Source organism: Balaenoptera ricei, chromosome 7 (assembly GCF_028023285.1).
Source record: "Balaenoptera ricei isolate mBalRic1 chromosome 7, mBalRic1.hap2, whole genome shotgun sequence".
Lineage (NCBI taxonomy): Eukaryota > Metazoa > Chordata > Mammalia > Artiodactyla > Balaenopteridae > Balaenoptera > Balaenoptera ricei.
The window spans coordinates 18,226,409-18,250,738 of record NC_082645.1 but is presented as its reverse complement, the minus strand read 5'-3'; the positions used below and the strand labels follow the sequence as shown (position 1 = coordinate 18,250,738).

General features: G+C 38.0%; 1 protein-coding gene across 8 annotated transcripts in view; it reads left to right on the top strand.

Moving 5' to 3' along the window:
• The window catches only part of OCA2 (OCA2 melanosomal transmembrane protein), a 298,538-nt gene that overhangs the window by 214,915 nt on the left and 59,293 nt on the right, over positions 1-24,330 (top strand). For all 8 annotated transcript variants that reach the window (XM_059927745.1, XM_059927747.1, XM_059927740.1 and 5 more), the window contains 3 exons: positions 5,495-5,622; positions 19,703-19,762; positions 20,405-20,509. In XM_059927745.1, the coding sequence (XP_059783728.1) occupies positions 5,495-5,622; positions 19,703-19,762; positions 20,405-20,509 (293 nt within the window). The remainder of the gene's footprint in view (positions 1-5,494; positions 5,623-19,702; positions 19,763-20,404; positions 20,510-24,330) is intronic.

The window sequence follows — 24,330 nt, the reverse complement described above, 5'->3', positions numbered from 1 at the left end:
AAGGTACCATCCATTCCCCTGTTGTGTTCATCCCAGATTTAGTGCAAGACTGTGGTGTAGAGTAGGCTGGGACTGGGGGGATCAGGGTACTGTGGCTGCAGGATCTGAGGTGGCTGCATTGCTGCCTGAGACCTAGACTTTCTCTGTGATAGTCTTCTCCTCCCAGGACCTGTCTGCCCCAGATCCAGTGCTAAGCTGAGGTGTGGATTTGGTGGACCCAGGGCCCTCTCACTGGGAGACAAACCTCTGCATGCTCCTGTGGCACCACCTCAGTGCCTATTTCTTTGTGTGCCTTGTGTTGTTGAAAATGGGACATTTGAATATTATAATATGGTAATTGTTCCTTGGCCTTTTTCCCAGAGTTTGCTGTTTTTATTTTGAATTGCTGAAGGCTGTAGTAGTCCATTTGTTTTGTGACTTTCCCAAACTATTTTTGCATAGGCTATATTTCTTGTCATGCATGGTCACTGAATTCTGTGTTCCTTAGTGTGTTCAGCTAATGTTTTTACAGAGATTTCCTTGAAAGTCAGGAGCTAAAAATCAAAAATAAATAAACAAATACAACAATAACAAAAGCTAAATCTTAGCTTTAATAGTGTCTGCTAGTTTGGGGATATTTCTATAGAGGATGAGAGCTTAGAACTGCCTATCCACCATTTTGCTGATGTCACTCTGACATCTTCCTTCTTAAGTGTTCTGTCTTTGGATGTACTTTTACCTTTGTCTTGAATGCCCTTTCCCTCTTTACCTGGAAAGTTATATTCAACGTCTAAGATCTTGCCTGAATATCACCTTCTTTGTGAAATTTTATTTCAGCCACCACATTGTTACTCTCTCTGGCTGCTCCCTAATTGTTTGTATGTACACACACTGTTACAGCCAGTATAACTGTTTACCTATAGATGTGTGTTCTCCACTGGATGGTAAGCCTTTTGAAATCCATGTGGTATCTTGCTTACATTTCCATCCATAACCCTTAAGTTCAGAGCCTGGCACAGAACAGGCATCCAAGAGTGGCATATAGAAGAGCTTAAAGGGACACTCAGTGAGGATGAGATGAATAGGAGTAGCCTCTGACATGTAAGAAGACTGGTCTTTCAAGAGTATGGAACTGGGAACACTTTGGAAAACAGAAATTAGGAAAAATAGTAGTAGACAAGGGGTAATTTGAATATATATCTTCAAATTCTGTAGGTCATATGCAATAACTATTGTTTTCCAGAAGATAATCTATATTTATGCCCTCAAAGGTAAAATAAGGGTAATAAAAAATTGGAATCAGCACATAAAATTTTAATATTATTTTAAATGAAAGGTGGAGGATTGTCAAGAATTGTTGGTTGACAGGATACTTGATTCACCCAGATAATTCTTATTCAAGAGATTTTTTCCCTCAAATATGTAAACAATTGAAGTCTCAATGCTTTTCTTTTTGTAATGAGTAGTTTTCTGCTTCTCCCAGTTACAAACTTTGGCCTTGGAGAACTCCTCTATCTTTCTGGTGGACAATAGTAACCTCTAACTTTTGAAGGTGTAATGATTTAGTGAAAACCATACACAGAAATATCTATTAAATACACGATTACAAGCAAGCACAAATCAGTTTGTGCAACCTGTTTGATTAATCTGATAATGTCATAGTTCTTTGAACTTTTAGTTCACTTTGCAAGAAACATTAACAATGAACCAAAAGATGACAAATATTCTAGTAAAATTCTGTGAGCCTTAGAGTTGGCATCAGACACAGAATGTTTAGAAATGAAGTGTCGAGCCCTCTCCCTGATGAAGAGCAGAGCAGGCATCACGCCAAAAGTTTTTTAGACTTCTTTGAAGTCCCTCCCTCCTGACTCTCCCAGTACCTCTCTCCACAGGCAGTCTTTGATTTGATTTCTGTCACTATTGGTCAGAGGTTGGGAAGCTTTTTGTAAAGGGCTAGAGGTAGTAAATATTTGAGGCTATGTAAGCCATACACTCTGTTATAAATACTCAACACTACTGCTGTAGTGCTAAAGCAGCCATAGAAAATGTGTAAATGAATGGTTGTGTTGTGTTCCAATAAAAATTTATTTACAAAAACAGGCAGCAGGCCAGATTTGACCCATGGGCTGTAGTTTGTCAAAGCCTGCTACTTGTATTTTCTAGAGGTTTATATAAAAAATTGTATATGGGGACTTCCCTGGTGGCACAGTGGATAAGACTCTGTGTTCCCAATGCAGGGGGCCCGGGTTCAATCCCTGGTCAGGGGACTAGATCCCACATGCATGTCACAACTGAGTTCACATGCCACAAGTAAGGAACCCACATGCTGCAACTAAGGAGCTGGTGAGCCACAACTAAGGAGCCCACAAGCTGCAACTAAGGAGCCTGCCTGCTGCAACTAAGACCCAGCACAACCAAATAAAAAATAAATTGTATATGCAATATTTTTGGTCTGACTTCTTTCATTCAGCATAATTATTATGAGATTTATCCATGTGGCAGTGTACAACAGTAGTCCATCCTTTTTATTGCTGAGTAGTATACTATGGTTTGACTATGCCACAATTTGTACATCCATTCACCTATTGATGGGCATTGGATAGTTTGACTTGACTATGACAATGAAAACTGCAGTGAATATTTGTGTTCAATTGTTTGTATCATCATATACTTTAATTTCTCTTGGGATAATACCTAAAAGTGGAATGGTTGGAACATTTAGTGGATTTATGAATAACGTTTTTGAAAACTGCCAAACTGTTTCCCAAAGTAGTTATACCATCTTACAATTCCACCAGCAGTGTATGAGATTTCCAGTTCCTCCATATCCTTGTCAACACTTAGTTTGGTTGATCTTTTAGACTTTATACATTCTAAGGTACATAGTGAAATGTCATGTGGTTTTACTTTGCATTTCCCTGGTGACTAGTGATATTCAGCATCTTTTCATGTGCTTGTTTGCCATCCTTTTATCTTCTTTGGTGAGGTGTCTCTTCAAAATATTCCCCATTGTAATTGGGTTGTTTACTCATTTTTGAGTTTTGAGAATTCAGAAAATGCATTCTGGATATGAGTCCTAGATGATTTACAGATATTTTCTCCTAGTTCATGGCTTGTCTGCTTTTTCTTAACAGTTACTTGAAAAGCAGGAATTTATTATTTTGATAAAGTCCAATTTATAAACATTTTCTTTTATGGATACATGCTTTAGTGTATCTAAGAAAACTCCCCCGAGATCAAAGAAGTTTTTGCCTATGTTTATTCTAGAAGTTTTAAAGTTATAAATTTTACATTTAGGCCTATTGTCCATGTAGCTAACTTTTGTGTATGATTCAATAAACCGATCAAAGTAAAAAAAAATTTTGCTTGTGAATATCCAATTGTTTCAGCACCATTTATGGAAAAAATTACAATTTCCTCACTGAACTATTGTTGAACTTTTCTTGCAAATCAGCTGATCTTTAACTTGTGGGTGTATTTCTGGACTCTCCATTCATCAGTTTGACTATATTTATGTAATACTACACTGTTTTGATTACCATAGCTTTATAATAAGTTTTGAAGTGAGGTAATGTATGTTCTCCAATTTTGTCCTTCTTTTTCAAGATTGTATTGGCTATTCTAGGTCATTTGAATTTCCGTATGAATTCTGGTATTTCTACAAAATATTCTTAGGAAAAACTAAAGGAGACCTTAATATATGGAGACATATACCACATTCATAGATAAGAAGACCGTATATTGTTAAAATGCCAGTTCTTCCCAAAATAATCTATACATGGTCCCCAAATGTGTCCACATTCTAATTCGTGATGTTAATACCTGTGTATGTTATGTTACATGATAGAAGGGACTTTGCAGGTGAAATTAAGGTTACAAACCTTAAAATAGGGAAATTTTCCTGGATTATCCAGGTGTGCCCAGTGTAATGACATAGGCCCTTAAAATGGAAGTGGAAAAGAGGAGAGTCAGTTAGAAAGATGAAACAGAAGAAGAAACAGGAGAGATCTGAATTGTGAGAGTGACCTGACTTGACCCACCATTGCTGGCTTTGAAGATAGAGGAAAGGGGTCATGAGCTAGGGAATGTGGGTGGCCTCTAGAAGCTGAGAACAACTCCTGGGTGTCAGCAAGTGAGGAAGTGGGGACCTCAGTTTGAATTGAATTATGTCTACAACCCAAATAAGCAGGGAAACAGTTTTTGTCCTGAAGCCTCCAGAAAGGAATGCAGCCCTGCCAACACCTTACCTTTGTTTTGAAGCTCTAACTAGAGACCCAACCAAGCTCATCATACTTCTGACCTATGAAAACTGTGATATAATAAGGAGGTGCTATTTCAAGCGACTACATTTGTAGTAATTTGTTATGGCAGCTATAGAAAACTAGTACTCTTTTTATGCCTGTATAATCTATAGCCATATCACTGATCTTATTCTTGATATTAGCATTTTTCCCCTTTGTCTTTTTGTCCTATTTAGACTGGCTAAGGTTTATCAGTCTTCTTGATCTTCTAAAAGAACCAAGTTTTGGTATCATTGTTTTTCTCTAATATTTTTCTATTTTCTATTTCATTTATTTCTGATCCAGCACATTTTTATTCTACTTATTTTGAATTTTATTTGCTCTACTCAGAAAAAAATTTGTTCAGCCTAGTTGAACAAAAACTTCACAAAAGAACATGTATGGATGACAGATAAGTACATGAAAAGATGCTCAACATCATTAGACACTAGGGAAATATAATTTGAAATCACAATGAGATACCATTTCATACCCACTGGAATGTCAAAAATCAAAAAAGCTAAGTGTTGAAAATGTGGAGAAACTGGAATTCTCATATACTAGTGGTGGGATTGTAAAATGTTACAACCATTTTGGGAAACAGTCTCACAGTTTCTTAAAACATAAATATTCCATAATACTAGCCTATTATATGATCCAACCATTCCATTCCTAGATATTGACCCAAGGGAACTGAAAGCATAATGTACATATAGATAATTTATATGAAAGCTCATAGCACATTCATTTGTAATAGCCAAACACTGGAAGCAGTGCAAATGTCCATCAAGGTGAATGAGTATGTGCACTGTGGCATAGCCATACTATGCCATACTAAACAATAAAGAAGAATGACTATTGGTCCACACACCAACACTGAAGAATCTTAAAATAATTGTGCTGAATGGAAGCAGATAAAAAATACATACTATATGATTGCATTTAAGAAAAGAGATGAATGGTTTCCTGGGGGTAGGGTCTGGTGACAGGAGGCGGGAGAGGGAAAAAAGAACATGGGCATGAGTAAACTGCTGGGGTGGTGGATATATTCATTACCCTGCTTGTTGTGTTGGTTTCTTTGGTATATACATTATGCAAAATACAAATTGTACGTTTTAAGCATGTTCAGTTTGCAGAATATCAATTATCTTCAATTTAAGAAAGCAATCCGAAGATGAAGAATTCGTGTTTTAACAATTGAACTACATCTGTAACTCTGTTTGTTTGTTTTTCAGGGTGGATTGCTATTCTGGGTGCCATCTGGTTGCTAATTTTAGCTGATATCCATGATTTTGAGATAATTCTACACAGAGTAGAATGGGCAACCCTTCTATTCTTTGCAGCACTCTTTGTTCTTATGGAGGTAAGACTTTAGTTGAACTTTTGCAATATGATCTTGTCTGATTTTTAGATTTCATGTTTTGTTTAGTGAATGAAGAAAGCCCAAAGTCTGTAAGTCTTTCTACATATTCACTAAGTGGAAAATTATGGGGGTTGAAATTAGACTATTTTAAGTTAAACCAAATTTTATCTCAGACACCTAAATATTATTTAATAAATTGATCTATTTGGTTGCTGTTTTTTTTCTTGAATAACATTTGTGGTTTGTAAACTTGTTCTAATTTCATTTGTTACAAAGTGCAATAGAATTTACTCTAATTTTGGGGCAAAATGACTTGTTACAGAAAGTTTACAGGGAAATGTTATCTTGATGATCTATTGCATTTTGTGTAATATTTAAGTAAATATTCTGTTATGATGGAAAAGACTACATCAAAGAAAAGAATGAATAATATGTATTGTTTATTTAGTTATAATTGTTGTTACAAAATTATTCACAATACTTTTTAATCTTTAGACTTGATTTATAAACTTCTGTCCTCCTCAAATGCAAAGCTTTACTGATGTACAAGACTACTACTCCCCAAAGGATCCAAATGTTTCCATTAATTACCTTAATTAATTACCTTAATTTATTGATGACAGGTCCATTCAATATTCATTATTCTCTTGATTCAGACTTTGGCTTTTTTTTTCAACTTTTTAAAAACAGGTCCCTTGAGTCATTGAAATCTATGTCTTTAACTCATAATGGATTGCACAGATGTAATCAAATGACTCATATAGGCCCTCCAAATATGTCAGGGAGTCATGAATCATATTCTACTTCATCAGTTTCCTACTCAAAAACTTCACCTTTTCTATTGAGTCTTCTTTACACACAGAATATGAGGACTACTGGGGGGAAAATTCTGGTTACTGTTACATGATTGGCTTTTGAGAGTCCCTGACTCAATTACATGTTTATTCAAGGTGTAAATTGCTATCTCATCTGGGTTTTTGGCATATTGTTCTCAATGGCATATACTTCTCTTTGTCTTGATGGGATAAACACTGGAATTTTTAAAGCAACTTAAGATATAATTTATATATCATAAAATTCACTCATTTTAACTTTACAGTTTAATGATTTTTAGTAAATTTTGAACGTTTTATCCCTATGACTCTCACACCCATTTATAGTCAATTCTAGCTCTTAACTCCAGCTCTAGGCAATCACTAATCTTTTTTCTATCTATTGATGTGCCTTTTCTGTACATTTCATCTAAAAAGAATCCTATACTGTGTACCATTTTCTGTCTGGTTTCTTTAAATTAGAATAATGATGTTGAGGTTCATCCATGTTCTGGTATATATCTTAGTCTCATTTTGTTTTATTGCTGAATAGCATTCCACTATATGGATATACCATATTTTATTTACCTATTTTCATAAACAACTGTGTATATTTGTGTATGTCTTTATGTGGACATGTTTTCATTTCTTTTAGGTAGATGTTAGGTCTTATCATAAGTTTAAATTCTTAAGAAACTGCCTGGGACTTCCCTGGTGGTCCAGTGGTTAAGAATCCGCCTTCCAATGCAGGGGACGTAGGTTCAATCCCTGGTCAGGGAACTAAGATCCCACATACTGCAGAGCTACTAAGCCCAAGCACCACAACTACTGAGCCCAAGCACTCTAAAGCCCATGCGCCACAACTACTGAGCCCTCATGCTACAGCTCCTGAGCCTGCATGCTCTGAAGCCCGCATACCACAACTAGAGAGGCTGCACGCCTCAACTACTGAGGCTGTGTGCTCTAGAGCCTGCACGCCACAACTAGAGAGAAGCCCATGCGCTGCAACAAAGAGCCCGCATGCTGCAATGAAGATCCCACGTGCTGCAGCTAAGACTCGATGCAGCCAAATAATAAATAAATAAATATTTTTAAAAAACTGCCAAAATGTTTTCCACAGTGGCTGTATCATTTTACATTCCTATCAGTAATGTAGTAGATTCCAGTTTCTTTATATCCTCTCTGTCACATAATGCCATTCTTTTTGATTATAGACATTCTAGTAGGTGTGAAAAGGTATTTAATTCTTTAAAAAGCAAATATGGGGAAAAGTCCATTTGAACCATGGTTTTCTCTGGATATATGCCCAGTAGTGGGATTGCTGGATCATATAGTAATTCTATTTTTAGTTTTTTAAGGAACCTCCATACTGTTCTCCATAGTAGCTGCACCAGTTTACACCAACAGTGTAGGAAGGCTCTCTTTTCTCCACACTCTCTCCAGCATTTATTTTTTGTAGACTTCTTGATGATGGCCATTCTGACTGGTGCGAGGTGATATCTGGTAATTTTGATTTGCATTTCTCTAATAATTAGCTATGTTGAGCATCTTTTCATGTGTCTCTTGCCCATCTGTATGTCTTCTTTGGAGAAATGTCTCTTTAGGTCTTCTGCCCATTTTTTCAGTGGGTCGTTTGTTTTTCTGATATTGAGCCGCATGAGCTGTTTGTAAATTTTGGAGATTATTCCCTTGTCTGTTGCATCATTTGCCAATATTTTCTCCCACTCTGTGGGTTATCTCACAGAATGGGAGAAAAGCTTTGCTGTGCAAAAGATTTTAAGTTTCATTAGGTCCCATTTGTTTATTTTTTATTTTATTTCCATTACTCTAGGAGGTGGGTCATAAAGGATCTTGCTGTGATTTATGTCATAGAGTGTTCTGCCTATGTTTTCGTCTAAGAGTTTTATAGTGTCTGGCTTTATGTTTAGGTCTTTGATTTATTTTTGTGTATGGTGTTAGGAAGTGTTCTAATTTCATTCTTTTACATGTAGCTGTCCAGTTTTCCCAGCACCACTTATTGAAGAGGTTATCTTTTCTCCATTGTATATTCTTGCCTCCTTTGTCAAAGATAAGGTGACCATACACCATATGTGCATGGGTTTATCTCTGTGTTTTTCTGTCCTGTTCCATTGATCTATATTTCTGTTTTTGTGCCAGTACTATACTGTTTTCATGACTGTTGCTTTGTAGTATAGTCTGAAGTCAGGGAACCTGATTCCTTCAGCTCCGTTTTTCTTTCTCAAGATTGCTTTGGCTATTTGGGGTCTTTTGTGTCTCCATAGAAATTTAGAAAATGTTTGTTCTAGTTCTGTGAAAAATGCCATTGGTGATTTGATAGGGATTGTATTGGGTAGTATAGTCATTTTGACAATATTGATTCTTCCAACCCAGGAGCATGATATATCGTTCTATCTGTTTGTCATCGTCTACTTCTTTCATCAGCATCTTACAGTTTTTGGCGTACAGGTTTTTTGCCTCCTTAGGTAGTATATAAAAGTTATAAACGTCTGTTATATTTTTTGATGCTATTTTGAATACAATTGTTTTCTTAACTTTATTCTGATTGTATGTTAACATTACATAGAGATACAACTGATTTCTTAATATTAACACTGTGTCCTGTGACCTTGCTGAACCCATTTATTAGTCTAGTAGCTGTTTAGAATTTTCTTTCATGTCATCTGCAAATAAAGACATTTTAATTTCTTTTCTGATTGGAATGCCTTTAACTAGCTCACACTCTCTTCCTCTCTCTCCTCCGAATACCCTCCTTTTCCCTTCTTTTTCTTTTTTTCCTGTCTTGTTGGCCAGAACCTCTAGTTTAATGTTGAAGTGATGAGTATTGACATTCATACCTTATTTCTGATCTTAGGGGAAATGTATTCAGATCTTCACCATTATGCATAATGTTAGTTATAGGTTTTTTTAATAGATATCCTTTATTAGGTTGATAAAGTTAGGATATATTCCTAGTTTGTTGTGAACTTTTATCAGTAATGTATATTGGATTTTGTCAAATGTTTTATCTGTATCTATTAAGATGACCATATGACTTTTAACATTGAAAAATGTTACTACATTACAAATTTTCTACTGGTATACTACATTGACTGATTTTCAGCTGTTAAATCTACTTTGCATTCCTGAAGTAAATCTCACTTGGTCATGGTGTATAATAAGTTGTTGAGTTCAGATTACTATTATTTTGTTGAGAATTTTTTCATCTACATTCATGTGGGATATTGGTCTACATTATTATTTTTATGTGATGTTTTGTCTGGATTTGGTATGAGCATAACACTGAATGAGTATAACAGAATGAGTTCAGAAGTATTCTTTGTAGAAGAATTTGTGAAGGGCTGTTTTTAAATATTCAATAAAAGTTTCCAGTGAAGCCATCTGGGCCTGGAATTTAAATTGTGGGAAGGTTCTGTGTTTGTTTGATTTTACTAATTCCATTTCTTCAGCCTATTCAGGTATAATATTTCTTCTTGAGTAAATTTTACTAATTTTTGTCTTCTATGAACTTGTCTATTTCATCCAAGTTTTCTTATTTTTTGGCATAAGTTGTTTATAATATTGCCTCTAATACTTTTTATTTCTGTGAAGTCATTAGTGATATTCCCTTTTCCATTTCTGATTTTGGTGATTTGTGTCTTCTGTCTGCTTTCTTGATTAGTCTAGGTAAAGTTAGAAAATTTTTTTGTTCTTTAAAATAGGAAAATTTTATTTCATTAATTTTCCTTTTTTTCCATATTAAATCATTGGATAAACTCTTACATTGGAAATATGTTCTTTTTTTTTTTTTTAAGCTGGGAATCTTTATAGACCCTAGTTTCTAAGATTTAGGTCGTACTGCATTTCATCTAAAAATGTCTATTCTCTCAGTGACAAAGATATTTTGTTTTCATTATCATCCTCTTCTTCCCTTATAGATGTGTATGTCCTTAAAATTCCCAGCCTTTAAAAACTTTCTCAGGTTACTCCACTAGCCAGAAGAAAATCAATTTCCAACAAGCTTCTTTTTACTGAATTCTCGGTTCCTGGTTTCTTCTTGCTCCCTTTGACACCTGGGTCTTCTTATTTTATTTTATTATTATTATTTTTAACATCTTTATTGGAGTATAATTGTTTTACAATGGTGTGTTAGTTTCTGCTTTATAACAAAGTGAATCAGCTTTACATTTACATATATCCCCATATCTCCTCCCTCTTGCGTCTCCCTCCCACCCTCCCTATCCCACCCCTCTAGGTGGTCACAAAGCACCGAGCTGATCTCCCTGTGCTATGTGCCTGCTTACTTCCCACTAGCTATCTATTTTACATTTGGTAGTGTATATATGTCCATGCCACTCTTTCACTTCATCCCAGCTTACACTTCCCTCTCCCTGTGTCCTCAAGTCCATTCTCTATGTCTGCATCTTTATTCCTGTCCTGCCCCTAGATTCTTCAGAACCTGTTTTTTAGATTCCATATATATATATATATGTTAATATGCGGTATTTGTTTTTCTCTTTCTGGCTTATTTCACTCTATGACAGACTCTAGGTCCATCCACCTCATTACAAATAACTCAATTTCATTTCTTTTTATGGCTGAGTAATATTCCATTGTATATATGTGCCACATCTTCTTTATCCATTCATCTGTCGATGGACACTTAGGTTGCTTCCATGTCCTGCCCAATGTAAATAGAGCTGCAGTGAGCATTGTGGTACATGAGTCTTTTTGAATTATGCTTTTCTCAAGGTATATGCACAGTAGTGGGATTGCTGGGTCATATGGTAGTTCTATTTTTAGTTTTTTAAGGAATCTCCATACTGTTCTCCATAGTGGCTGTATCAATTTACATTCCCAGCAACAGTGCAAGAGGGTTACCTTTTCTCCACACCCTCTCCAGCATTTATTGTTTCTAGATTTCTTGATGATGCCCATTCTGACTGGTGTGAGGTGATAACCTCATTGTAATTTTGATTTGAATTTCTCTAATGATTAGTGATGTTGAGCATCCTTTCATGTGTTTGTTGGCAGTCTGTATATCTTCTTTGGAGAAATGTCTAATTAGGTCTTCTGCCCATTTTTGGATTGAGTTGATTGTTCTTTTGATATTGAGCTGCATGAGCTGCTTGTAAATTCTGGAGATTAATCCTTTGTCAGTTGCTTCATTTGCCAATATTTTCTCCCATCTCTGGGGTCTTGTTTATGATTTCCTTTGCTGTTCAAAAGCTTTTAAGTTTCATTAGGTCCCATTTGTTTATTTTTGTTTTTATTTCCATTACTCTAGGAGGTGGGTCAAAAAGGATCTTGCTGTGATTTATGTCATAGTGTGTTCTACCTATGTTTTCCTCTAAGAGTTTTATAGTGTCTGGCCTTACATTTAGGTCTTTAATCCATTTTGAGTTTAATTTTGTGTATGGTGTTAGGGAGTGTTCTAATTTCATTCTTTTACATGTAGCTGTCCAGTTTTCCCAGCACCACTTATTGAAAAGGCTGTCTTTTCTCCATTGTATATTCCTGCATCCTTTATCAAAAATAAGGTGACCATATGTGTGTGGGTTTATCTCTGGGTTTTCTATCCTGTTCCATTGATCTATATTTCTGTTTTTGTGTCAGTACCATACTGTCTTGATTACTGTAGATTTGTAGTATAGTCTGAAGTCAGGGAGCCTGATTCCTCCAGCTCCGTTTTTCTTTCTCAAGATTGCTTTGGATATTAGCAGTCTTTTGTGTTTCCATACAAATTGTGGAATTTTCTGTTCTAGTTCTGTGAAAAATGCCCTTGGTAGTTTGATAGGGATGGCATTGAATCTGTAGATTGCTTTGGGTAGTAGAGTCATTTTCACAATGTTGATTCTTCCAATTCAAGAACATGTAATATCTCTCCATCTGTTTGTATCATCTTTAATTTCTTTCATCAGTGTTTTCATCTTATAGTTTTCTGTATACAGGTCTTTTTTCTCCTTAGGTAGGTTTATTCCTAGGTATTTTATTCTTTTTGTTGCAGTGGTAAATGGGAGTGTTTCCTTAATTTCTCTTTCAGATTTTTCGTCATTAGTGTATAGGAATGCAAGAGATTTCTGTGCATTAATTTTGTATCCTGCTACTTTACCAAATTCATTGAATAGCTCTAGTAGTTTTCTGGTAGCATCTTTAGGATTCTCTATGTATAGTATCATGTCATCTGCAAACAGTGACAGTTTTACTTCTTCTTTTCTCATTTGGATTCCTTTTATTTCTTTTTCTTCTCTGATTGCTGTGGCTAAAACTTCCAAAACTATGTTGAATAATAGTGTTGAGAGTGGGCAACCTTGTCTTGTTCCTGATCTTAGAGGAAATGGTTTTGGTTTTTCTCCATTGAGCATGATGTTGGCTGTGGGTGTGTCATATATGGCCTTTATTATGTTGAGGTAAGTTCCCTCTGCCTACTTTCTGCAGGGTTTTTATCATAAATGGGTGTTGAATTTTGTCAAAAGCTTTTTCTGCATCTATTGAGATGATCATATGGTTTTTCTCCTTCAATTTGCTAATATGGGGTATCACATTGATTGATTTGCATATATTGAAGAATCCTTGCATTCCTTGGATAAACCCCACTTGATCATGGTGTATGATCCTTTTAATGTGCTGTTTGTTTCTGTTTGCTTGTATTTTGTTGAGGATTTTTGCAGCTATGTTCATCAGTGGTATTGGCCTGTAGTTTTCTTTTTTTGTGACATCTTTGTCTGGTTTGTGTATCAGGGTGATGGTGGTCTAGTAGAATGAGTTTGGGAGTATTCCTCCCTCTGCTATATTTTGGAAGAGTTTGACAAGGATGGGTGTTAGCTCTTCTCTAAATATTTGACAGAATTCACCTGTGAATCCATCTGGTCCTGAGTTTTTCTTTGTGGGAAGATTTTTAATTACTATTTCAATTTCCGTGTTTGGGATTGGTGTCTTTATATTTTCTATTTCTTCCTGGTTCAGTCTCGGAAGGTTGTGCTTTTCTAAGAACTTGTCCATTTCTTCCAGGTTGTTCATTTTATTGGCATATAGGTCTTGTAATAATCTGTCATGATCCTTTGTATTTCTGCAGTGTCAATTATTACTTCTCCTTTTTCATTTCTAATTCTATTGATTTGAGTCTTCTCCCTTTTTTTCTTGATGAGTCTGGCTAATGGTTTATCAATTTTGTTTATCTTCTCAAGAACCAGCTTTTAGTTTTATTGACCTTTGCTATCATTTCATTCATTTCTTTTTCATGTATTTCTGATCTGATCTTTATGATTTCTTTCCTTCTGTTAACTTTGGGGTTTTTGTTCTTCTTTCTCTAATTGCTTTAGTTGTAAGGTTAAGTTGTTTTTTGAGATGTATCTTGTTTCTTGTGGTAGAATTGTATTGCTATACACTTCCCTCTTAAAACTGCTTTTGCTGTGTCCCATAGGTTTTTGGTTGTCATGTTTTCACAGTCATTTGTTTCTAGGTATTTTCTGATTTCCTTTTTGATTTCTTCAGTTATCTCTTGGTTATTTAGTAGTGTATTCTGTAACCTCCATTTGTTTGTATTTTTTACAGTTTTTTTCCTGTAATTGATTTCTAGTCTCATAGTGTTGTGGTTGGAAAACATACTGGATACAATTTCAATTTTCGTATGTATACCAAGGCTTGATTTATGACCCAAGATGTGATGTATCGTGAAGAATGCTCCATGAGCACTTGAGAAGAAATTGTATTCTGTTGTTTTTGGATGGAATGTCCTATAAATATCTATTAAGTCCGTCTGGTTTAATGTATAATTTAAAGCTTGCATTTCCTTATTTATTTTCATATTGGGTGATCTGTCCATTGGTGAAAGTGGGTTGTTAAAGTCCCCTACTATGATTGTGTCATTGTCAGTTTCCCCTTTTATGGCTGTTAGCATTTGCCTTATGTATTGAAGTACTCCTATGTTGGGTCCATAAATATTTACAATTGTTATATCTTCTTCTTGGATTGATCCCTCAAACATTATGTAGTGTCCTTCTTTGTCTCATCATAGTCTTTATTTTAAAGTCTATTTTGTCTGATATGAGAATTGCTAGTCCAACTTTCTTTTGATTTCCATTTGCATGGAATATATTTTTCCATCCCCTCACTTTCAGTCTGTATGTTTCCCTAGGTCTGAAGTGGGTCTGTTGTAGACAGCATATATACAGGTCCTGTTTTTGTATCCTCAGCCAGTCTATATCTTTTGGTTGGAGCATTTAATCCATTTTCATTTAAGGTAATTATCAATATGTATGTTCCTATTACCTTTTTCTTAATTTGTTTGGGTTTGTTATTGTAGGTCTTTTCCTTCTTTTGTGTTTCCTGCCTAGAGAAGTTCCTTTAGCATTTGTTGTAAAGCTGGTTTGGTGGTGCTGAATTCTCTTAGCTTTTGCTTGTCTGTGAATGTTTTAATTTCTCCATTGAATCTGAATGAGATCCTTGCTGGGTAGAGTAATCTTGGTTGTAGGTTTTTCCCTTTCATCTCTTTAAATATGTCCTGCCATTCCCTTCTGGCTTGCAGAATTTCTGCTGAAAGATCAGTTGTTAACCTTATGGGGATTCCCTTTTATGTTATTTGTTGCTTTTCTCTTGCTGCTTTTAATATTTTTTCTTTGTATTTAATTTTTGATAGTTTGATTAATATGTGTCTTCAAGTGTTTCTCCTTGGATTTATCCTGTATGGGACTCTGTGTGCTTCCTGGACTTGCTTGACTATTTCCTCTCCCATATTAAGGACGTTTTCCACTATAATCTCTTCAAATATTTTCGCAGTCCCTTTTTTTTCCTCTTCTTCTGGGAACCCTATAATTCGTATGTTGGTGTGTTTAATGTTGTCCCAGATGTCTCTGAGGCTGTCCACAATTTTTTCATTATTTTTTCTTTATTCTACTCTGCAGTAGTTATTTCCACTATTTTATCTTCCAGGTCACTTATCCATTCTTCTGCCTCAGTTATTCTGCTATTGACTCCTTCCAGAGAATTTTTAATTTCATTTTTTGTGGTGTTCACCATTTTTTATTTGCTCTTCAGTTCTTCTAGGTCCTTGTTAAACGTTTCTTGTATTGTCTTCATTCTATTTCCAATATTTTTGATCATCTTTACTATCATTACTCTAAATTTTTTTTCAGGTAAACTGCCTATTATCTCTTCATTTGTTTGGACTGATGGGTTTTTACTTTGCTCCTTCATCTGCTGTGTTATTTCTCTGTCTTCTCACTTTGCTTAACTTACTGTGTTTGGGGTCTCCTTCTCACAGCCTGCAGGTTCGTAGTTCCTGTTGTTTTTGTGTCTGCCCCCAGTGCATAAGTTTGGTTCAGTGGATTGTGTAGGCTTCCTGGTGGAGGGGATTGGTTCTTGTGTTCTGGTGGATGAGGCGGGATCTTGTCTTTCTGGTGGGTAGGACCGTGTCTGCTGGTGTTTTTGAGGTGTCTGTGAATTTATTATGATTTTATGCAGCCTCTCTGCTAATGGGTGGGTTTGTGTTCCTGTCTTGGTAGTTGTTTGGCATAGGGTGTCCAGCCCTGTAGCTTGCTGGTCGTTGAGTGGAGCTGTGTATTAACATTGTGGTGGAGATCTCTGGTAAAGTTTTCGCCATTTGATATTTAATGGGGCCAGGAGGTCTCTGGTGGACCAATATCCTGAACTTGACTCTCCCACCTCCGAGGCTCAGGTCTGATACCTGGCCGGAGCACCTAATCCCTGTTAGCCACTGGGCTCAGAAGAAAAGGGAGAATAAAAAATAAATAAATAAATTAATTAATTAATTATAGTTATTAAAATAAAAAATTTAAAAATATTTTAAAAATTAAAAAGTAGTAAAAAAGAATGAAAGAAGAGAGCAACCAAACCAAAAAACAATTCCACCAATGATCACAAGCAGTAAAAACTATACAAAAAAAAAAAAAGACAGACAGAACCCTAGGACAAATGCAAAAGCAAAGCTATACAGACAAAATCACACAAAGAGGCATACACATGCACATTCACAAAAAAAGAAAAAGGAGAAAAAATTTATATACATATATATGTGTGTGTATATATATATATATATGTATATATAAAAGGAAGAGAGCAGCCCAATCATTAAACAAATCTACCAATGATAATAAACTCTAAATACTAAACTAAGATGAACATAAAACCAGAAACAAATTAGATGCAGAAAGCAAACTCCAAGTATACAGTTGCTCCCAAAGTCCACTGCCTCAATTTTGGGATGACTTGTTGTCTATTCAGGTGTTCCAGAGATGCAGGGTACATAGAGTTGATTGTGGAGATTTAATCTGCTGTTTCTGAGGCTGCTGGGAAAAATTTCACTTTCTCTTCTTTGTTCGCACAGCTCCTGGGGTTCAGCTTTGGATTTGGCCCGACCTTTGCATGTAGGTCGTCTGAGGGCGTCTGTTCCCTGCCCAGACAGGAGGAGTTAACGTAGCACCTGATTAGGGGGCTCTTACTCATTCAGGCTGAGGGGGAGGGAGGGGTATGGAATGCATGGCGAGCCCATGGCAGTAGAGGCTGGCGTGACGTTGCAACAGCCTGAGGCTTGCTGTGTGTTCTCCTGGGGAAGTTGTCCCTGGATCATGAGACCCTGGCAGTGGTGTGCTGCACAGGCTCCTGGGAGAGGAGGTGTGGATAGTGACCTGTGCTTGCACACAGGCTTCTTGGTGCCTGCAGCAGCAGCCTTAGTGTTCCAGCCTGTCTGTGGTGTCTGTGCTGATAGCCATAGCTTGGGCCAGTCTCTGGAGGTTGTATAAGCGGTGCTCTGAATCCCCTCTCCTCATGCACCCCAAAACAATTGTCTCTTGCCTCTTAGGCAGGTCCAGATTTTTTCCCGGACTCCCTCCCAGCTAGCTGTGGCACACTAGCCCCCTTCAGGATGTGTTCACACAGCCAACCCCAGTTCTCTCCCTGGGATCTGACCTCCAAAGCCCAAGCCTCAGCTCCCAGCCCCCACCTGCCCTGGCCGGTGGGTGAGCAGACAAGCCTTTTGGGCTGGTGAGTGCTGGTCAGCAACAATCCTCTGTGTAGGAATCTGTCCACTTTGCCCTCTGCACACCTGTTGCTGCGCTCTCCTCCCTGGCTCAGAATCGGCCCCCCCTCTCACCCCCGTCTCCACCAGTGAAGGGGCTTCGTAGGGTGTAGAAACTTTTCCTCCTTCAAAGCTCCCTCCCAGAGGTTTGAGTCCCATCCATATTCTTTTGTTTCTGTTTCTTCTTTTTCTTTTGCCCTACCCAGGTACATGGGGAGTTTCTTGCCTTTTGGGAAGTCTGAGGTCTTCTGCCAGAGTTCAGTAGGTGTTCTGTAGGAGTTGTTCCACATATAGATGTATTTGTGGGGAGTAAGGTGATCTCCACGTCTTACTTCTCCACCATCTTGAAGGCCTCCCCAACCTTGTATATTTTTATCTTCAATCTTTTTTTCTTCTTTATCTGAGTTGATTAAGGATTATGTAAATTTTGATTTCCCAGTTTTTGGCAGTTACATTCTCTTTTAGTGGTTTACTCTGGAGATGACAGCTTATATTCTTAACTCATCAAGGGTAAACGTTAATTGTTACTATTATACTCTTCAACTCTATTTTCTTTAAACAAAATTCCTCTACTATATCCAGTACCTGTGGATTCTCATTCTTGCATGTTGGTGGTATATCCAAATCTGTTTTGGTTATTTCTGCTCTTGTTCATGTTACTTGTCTTCTTGTATTCTTGATGACCCTAGATTATAATTTTGTTACTTGATCTTAATCTGTGGGAGTCTTGAGAGGCTACATTTGGAGTGCTTTCTTCCAGAAACTTCTTTTGTTTGCCTCTACTGGATGCCAGGGGATAATTTTTTCACCCTGTTTCAAGGCTGTCAGTGCAGTGTGAGAAACCCTGTTTCAGCCTACAACCTTACTGCTGCTCACACCTCCGTGCTCTCACTTCAGCACTTGGTTGGCATCAAGCTCAAGGCAATTTCATCCTTCCTTGCCATTCAAGTCTGCAGCTCCCAGCCAGCTGCAAGAAGTATTTTCATGGGAAGGGAGATTCCTTGGAAAACATTACATTGTCTTGTTAATCCAGTAATGCCCTAAAAGTGTGTTTTATCCAAAGTCTATTTATTTAGCTGCGGAAGGGACCTTAAGACCTCCTAGTCCATCATTTTGAAGAAAGTAGTGGCATTGATTTATTGTATTTATCTAATTTCAATGGAACAACAATGTCAGATCATTGCTGAACCAGCTTTTTGCAACTAGTCACTGCAACACAAGGATAATTATGTTTCATATTGTGAGGGATTTACATCATATTATACAATCATCTTTTCACTATATAAATTGATGGAGGAGATAAGTGATGCATATAGCATCTTCAGCTATACATAAACTTTAGTTTGCTGAAGTGTAGAATATATATTATATATTTACAACTTTAGATTTGATAGAATTAGGTGTTACATAGTTATCTCATTTGTCATTTTATGAAAGAGTATCTATTGGCTATTTGTATTTTCCTCATATCTTGACTTTCTTTTTTAAACATAGCCAAGCTGATGTTTTCAGTATTTGTAATCATTCACCATGATGACATCACAGTGAAAAGGCCACATTTGAGAGGTGCTAGGTAGCTATGTCACCCCCATGTCTGGTTCCCTCTCGGTGCTTCCTGTCTGAGATCTGTCATGGATGGCAGAAGATCTCCTCCTCAGCTGGAACGAAGTAGGCAGACTGAGCAGAATGGCTCCTGCACTTATGTCTCCATCTAATCTTCTTTCCTACCTTTCTCTGGACACAATTTTCTGAATCTGTCTAGTACTATGAAAATAGTACATGCTTCAGTTAAATAGACCTTTCTTTGAACGTTATGAAAACCGTGCATTTTCTTTATATTCTTCTAAAACTCTGTGATGCTTAACTTTAAAAAGGAATTTGAAATGCAACTTACTTGCAAGACATTCTATCTGGAGACACATTTCATTATGTACAGGTGAACAGTACTCCTATACAGCGATCTTAAAATAAAGAAATGGCCTTCCATCCAAATGTAAATTTAGCATGGATATTAACTCAAATTAATGAGAAGTTCCTGCCTCTGTTACTGTGCTCTCTTCTCAATGAATCTTCAGTGTTCATATAAGATAGTAAATTATTTATAGACTGTGTGTTTGATCTTTTATAAAAAATGAGAGCGCCATGTTGACTTATTTTCATTTTAAAGCCATGTTTTTAAAAATTTGATATATTCTCACTTTTAAATTGATTCTTATCATACATCTATTTCTTCTAGGCATTGGCACATCTCCACTTAATAGAGTATGTTGGAGAACAGACTGCTTTGCTAATAAAGGTACATTAAATACTGCAATATAAAGTGCTCCAGCCACTATTCCTTTGATTTTTTTTTTAATTGGCAAGAATAGGGCACATTAATTATATAAAAAATTATATCAGGGAACCTATTTTATCCTGTGTAGCTAAGAGATGAAAAGAAACTTTTTTCAAAGAATATATAATTACAGATGCCTACAATTTTGCTATTAGCCTTTAGTTAAAACCTTTCTGGGAAGGAGAGAATTGAGACAGCAGTCTCAGTAAGTGATGCACAGAGGTCCCAGCCTAGCGTCACCACATGGGAAGTGAGGTCAGTGTGACCAGTGTGTCACCTGGTGTCCCACCAGGAATGGGAACACTGAACCTGCTGCCCCACCCACCCCCGCCCCGGCCCCCAAGGGTTGGTTGGCTTGAGCATGATTGGGAATCACTCCTCTCACTTACTTGTAGACCCTGGCCCAGGCTCCTGGTAGGGGTCGAGAAAGCCCAGTTGGTCCTGTTTGCACACCTGGGTCTCCCTTGCTCTCCTTGTGTGGAAGAGGAAGGACCAAGAGTCCTGTGGTCCTTTCTGAGTCTCACATGTCCTAGCATCAGCTCCTCAGTGCGTGTGATCTATGTAGCTATGGTACACTGCCCTACTCTTATCTGTTCCTTCCAGATGGTCCCAGAAGATCAGCGCCTTGCAGCTGCCATCATCTTGGTGGTCTGGGTCTCAGCCATCGCATCATCCCTGATTGACAACATACCATTCACTGCTACCATGGTGAGTCACAGTCTCCTCCATGTGATGAGGGCCCAGCTTTCACCTGCACACAACCTGGACTCACCCTTCCTTCCAGAGGAAGCAGAGAATGAGCCTGTCCCTTTACTGCACTCACAGTTTAAGGGAACAGATGTGATGGATCCCAGGCAGCAGCTGGGAGCTGAGGCCTACAGCTGCTGTGGACCGTGAATCCCAGGATGGCTGGGTGTTTCAGGGTCAGTCTGACCGGGAGCTGCCACCTCTCATGGAAAAAACAGTCTTTCTTTCTTCCTTTTTTCAAAGAAAATTGGAAGACACCAAAGACAGAGGCTGGTTGAAGGTGTTCATCCTTTATTCCCGACAAATGTAGAAGCTATTCTAACTGGCTGGGGTAGCTTCTGGTGCTATGGCCTGGATAAGATTTTGAATTCTCTGTGTGATCTTGACCCAAGTCAAGATTAGGGGATCCACATTAGAGGACTTTTACAGAGCTGTTCCTGCTGTGTCTTCTGACGTCACTGATTGCTCAACTTAGGGCAGAATTGTGAATGCCTGGTATGACAGCATAAAGGTGGGAACAGGAACCTCGGGTCCTGTCACAGCACCTGGTGTCCCAGGTGTGCTGGGTGTGCATGAACGCTCCTCATGGCTGGATTCTCGATAGAGGAGACTTATCTCTTGTTCTTGTGACCTTGAGGGCCACTCCTCTCTCACAGGACCTTAGGGTGACTGGGACTCGATGTCACCATGCATTGCCTGGAATCACAGTGTCTGCTGCGTTGATGCTCCAGTTACCTAGCTATTGTTCTTCCAGGGTCTGGGTTTGGTAATTCTGAAGTAATTCTGTGGCTCTTATTATTTCTTCATGAAGCCCTGAGTTAGAACAGTCATCTGGATGTTGCTGAATGTGCTGGTACTGCTCAGCGGGTGCTGTCATTACTGTGGTCCTGCAGAGGGCGAGGGGCAGCAGCACCTCTCAGGCAGGCTAAAGCGGCAGGGCCCTGGGCTTCTGAGATGACAGGTCAGCTTGCGTGTGAACCCCTTTCTTAATTGAAATAGATTCTGTAGAAGACCCCGTGCATCTGAACCCTGTGTAGCCGCAGCCCAGAGTTTCATCAGCAAACCTTTGTCTGTGCTTCCTCGAGGCCCTACATGCTCACAGCTGATGCACCCTACCTTCTCGGGGGCTTCCAGGTTTCAGGACCCAGACCCTCTCTTGGACTGAACAAAATGGTCCCTATTGTTGAAAATTTAGATTCCTCTACTTTCTAAAAATATGACTATTTTGATATTTTTCTTCCCCAAATATTAATAGTTACTTAAAATTTAAATTAAAAAAATACATTAAAGGAATCACAGAGGGTAGGGTAACAAATATCAGTACACTTACCCCCCAAAATGAGGAAAATTTTATTCCCTCTGCCTCAGGTTTTCTTGTTTGTTTTGTTTTTAAGAAATAAAACATTATAGAGGAATGTAACATTCTCTGTTCCTTCCCTCAACCCCAATATCATTCTGTCCTTACCTCTCCTGAGGGAACTACCTTCATAAATCTGGGGCATATCACTATGGAAAGGATTAAAAGAAGGATCTTAGTTTGTGTGCGTCAACATGGTATGGAAACTAACTCCTGAGAAACCAAAGCAGCAGCTGCATGGCATGGAGCTTCCTGCAGCCCACAGATCTCTGCCACCTGAATTTACCATGTCAGCACGTGGTATCCACTATGGCTGCATCAGAGGAGGGCCACTTGGGATTCTGCCTTAGTCTGGAAGTGGCATCAGAAGTGACCTGTCACAGTCCTTGGGTGGGAAGTGGACACATAGCCCTGCCCAGTTGCAGGGTCCTGGGAAGTATGCAGCACAGAGAGCTGGGCAGGCACTTAGGTCTGCACCACGGTCCCTTGCTCCCTTCCTCCCTCCTTTTCACTTGGCTGTCTTTTTTGCCACTTCTTTCTCATTTTTGGGGCGGTCAGGGGATGAGGTCTGTAGGATTTCATACTTAGACACCCCTGAAATGCCCTTTGACCTAGCATGTGGCCAGTTTGCCCCATGTGAGAGCAGAGTTCTGCACATGCCCACATGTACAAGCACATTGACTGTGCTGTTAGAGTTTCTTTAGATTCACTCATCCTTTCTCTAATCAATCAATTCTGATAGAGCAAATCACTTTACTGATTTATCTATTTCAACTGACAGTTCAAGACATTTTTCTGAGTACTATGCAGTCGGATTAGGCATTAGAGGTTCATTATCTGTATCTCTTCAGGATGGTGGTTTCTTTCACACTGTGTAAGGTCTCTCTTCATCTCTGCTCTGAACCTCTGCCTGGTTATCTTTTTCCAATTCTTTATTTTCAGACTTTTTTTTTGTTTGTTTTTTAAATCCCTTTTTAGTTGTATTTTTTAAAACAACATGCAAATGGATTTTTAAAATTCCAAGCAGATATCTCTGTTAAGAGAATAGTTTTGAAACTGCTAGGTGGCGTTTCAGGAGGCTCTGAGGAGCTCTAGTTTTTTATGTTTCAGCACAGAAAGAATTCAGTGAGAGACAAAGTGATAGATGAGAAGTGATTTATTAGAATAGGATGCTTGTGAGACTTACAAGAGGGTGCTGCACCCAAGAACATAGTGGGCTACAGTTTTATAATTAAAGGAAAAGTGGGAAGGGGGACAAGACCACCTTCTTCCTCATCCTTGAGTAGACATCAAGCTTCCATCATCAGCTTTTCCTCCAGATTGGGTAGGGGAGTTTTCTTGTCCCTACATGGTCAGGCCAGGACTGTCATGGTGCAATGGAAATCAGCTAAAAGGCAGTAACATATGTTAAAAATTGTAAATCATCTCAGGTTTTAGTATAATGTCACCTTTTCCTTATATTTTTGTTTATAGTGTGTGCAAAGGAGCATGTCCTAGGAATTCTTAACTTACTAAGCTCACTGGGCAGGATGTGGGTCTCATGCCACCATTGTTTTATTGTTTTGGGGCATGTCTCATGTTTCTGTTGTGTGGTTTTGTTGCTAAGCTTGGTTTTGTGGTTAAGCAAACCTGCTTTCTTGAGTGATCATTAATTTACAGAAGTCTCCCATACTTTTTCTTTACTTACAATCCCCTCGTAGGATTAACTATTTAATTACCTACTTTGTCCCTTTACTCTTTCCCTTTCGGTTAACATGTTTAAATTTATTGTGTTGACTGTGAGACTTGAGTTTATTTCTACTATTTTATTAAGGTTTTGCATTTGTTATACTTTTTCTTTTCTGATTCTTTTTTCCCTGTTATTTTCTGATTTCTCTTGGATTGATAAATCTCATCCTCCAACTGGCTTGGATGGTGCTGATTTTATTCCTAAGTCTTTTATTGGGGATCTTTCTATTTGTAATCCACATAGTTGTATCTGCATTTCAAACAACAGTTGCAATCAACATGAGAAATAAAATATTGCCTGCCAAATATCAGTAAACAAAGGATGTCACAGTCATCAGCAATTGCAGCCACCTCCAATGGTGAGCCAGTGAGTCCTGAGGGTACTCAGGAAGGAAACAAAGAATACCTGCCATCTAGCAGCCATCAGACTGCACAACGGTGAGCCCTGAGGGAACTCAGGATGTGAAAACACAGGATACTAGCCCCAAATACCTGAGGTGCATATCAAAGGAATGATTTCAATGACCCCAGACTTTTGCACCTTCCCATACATGGAAAAACGCTAAATTCCTTAACTTGAGATATCTGGTTTTCATTCATTAACAATAATTTTTAGACATTTAGACTACCTGCCCTTTGTTGTAAAACTCCTATATATCCTGGTTCCCCCACCCCCACCCCGCCCCTTGCCTCTTTG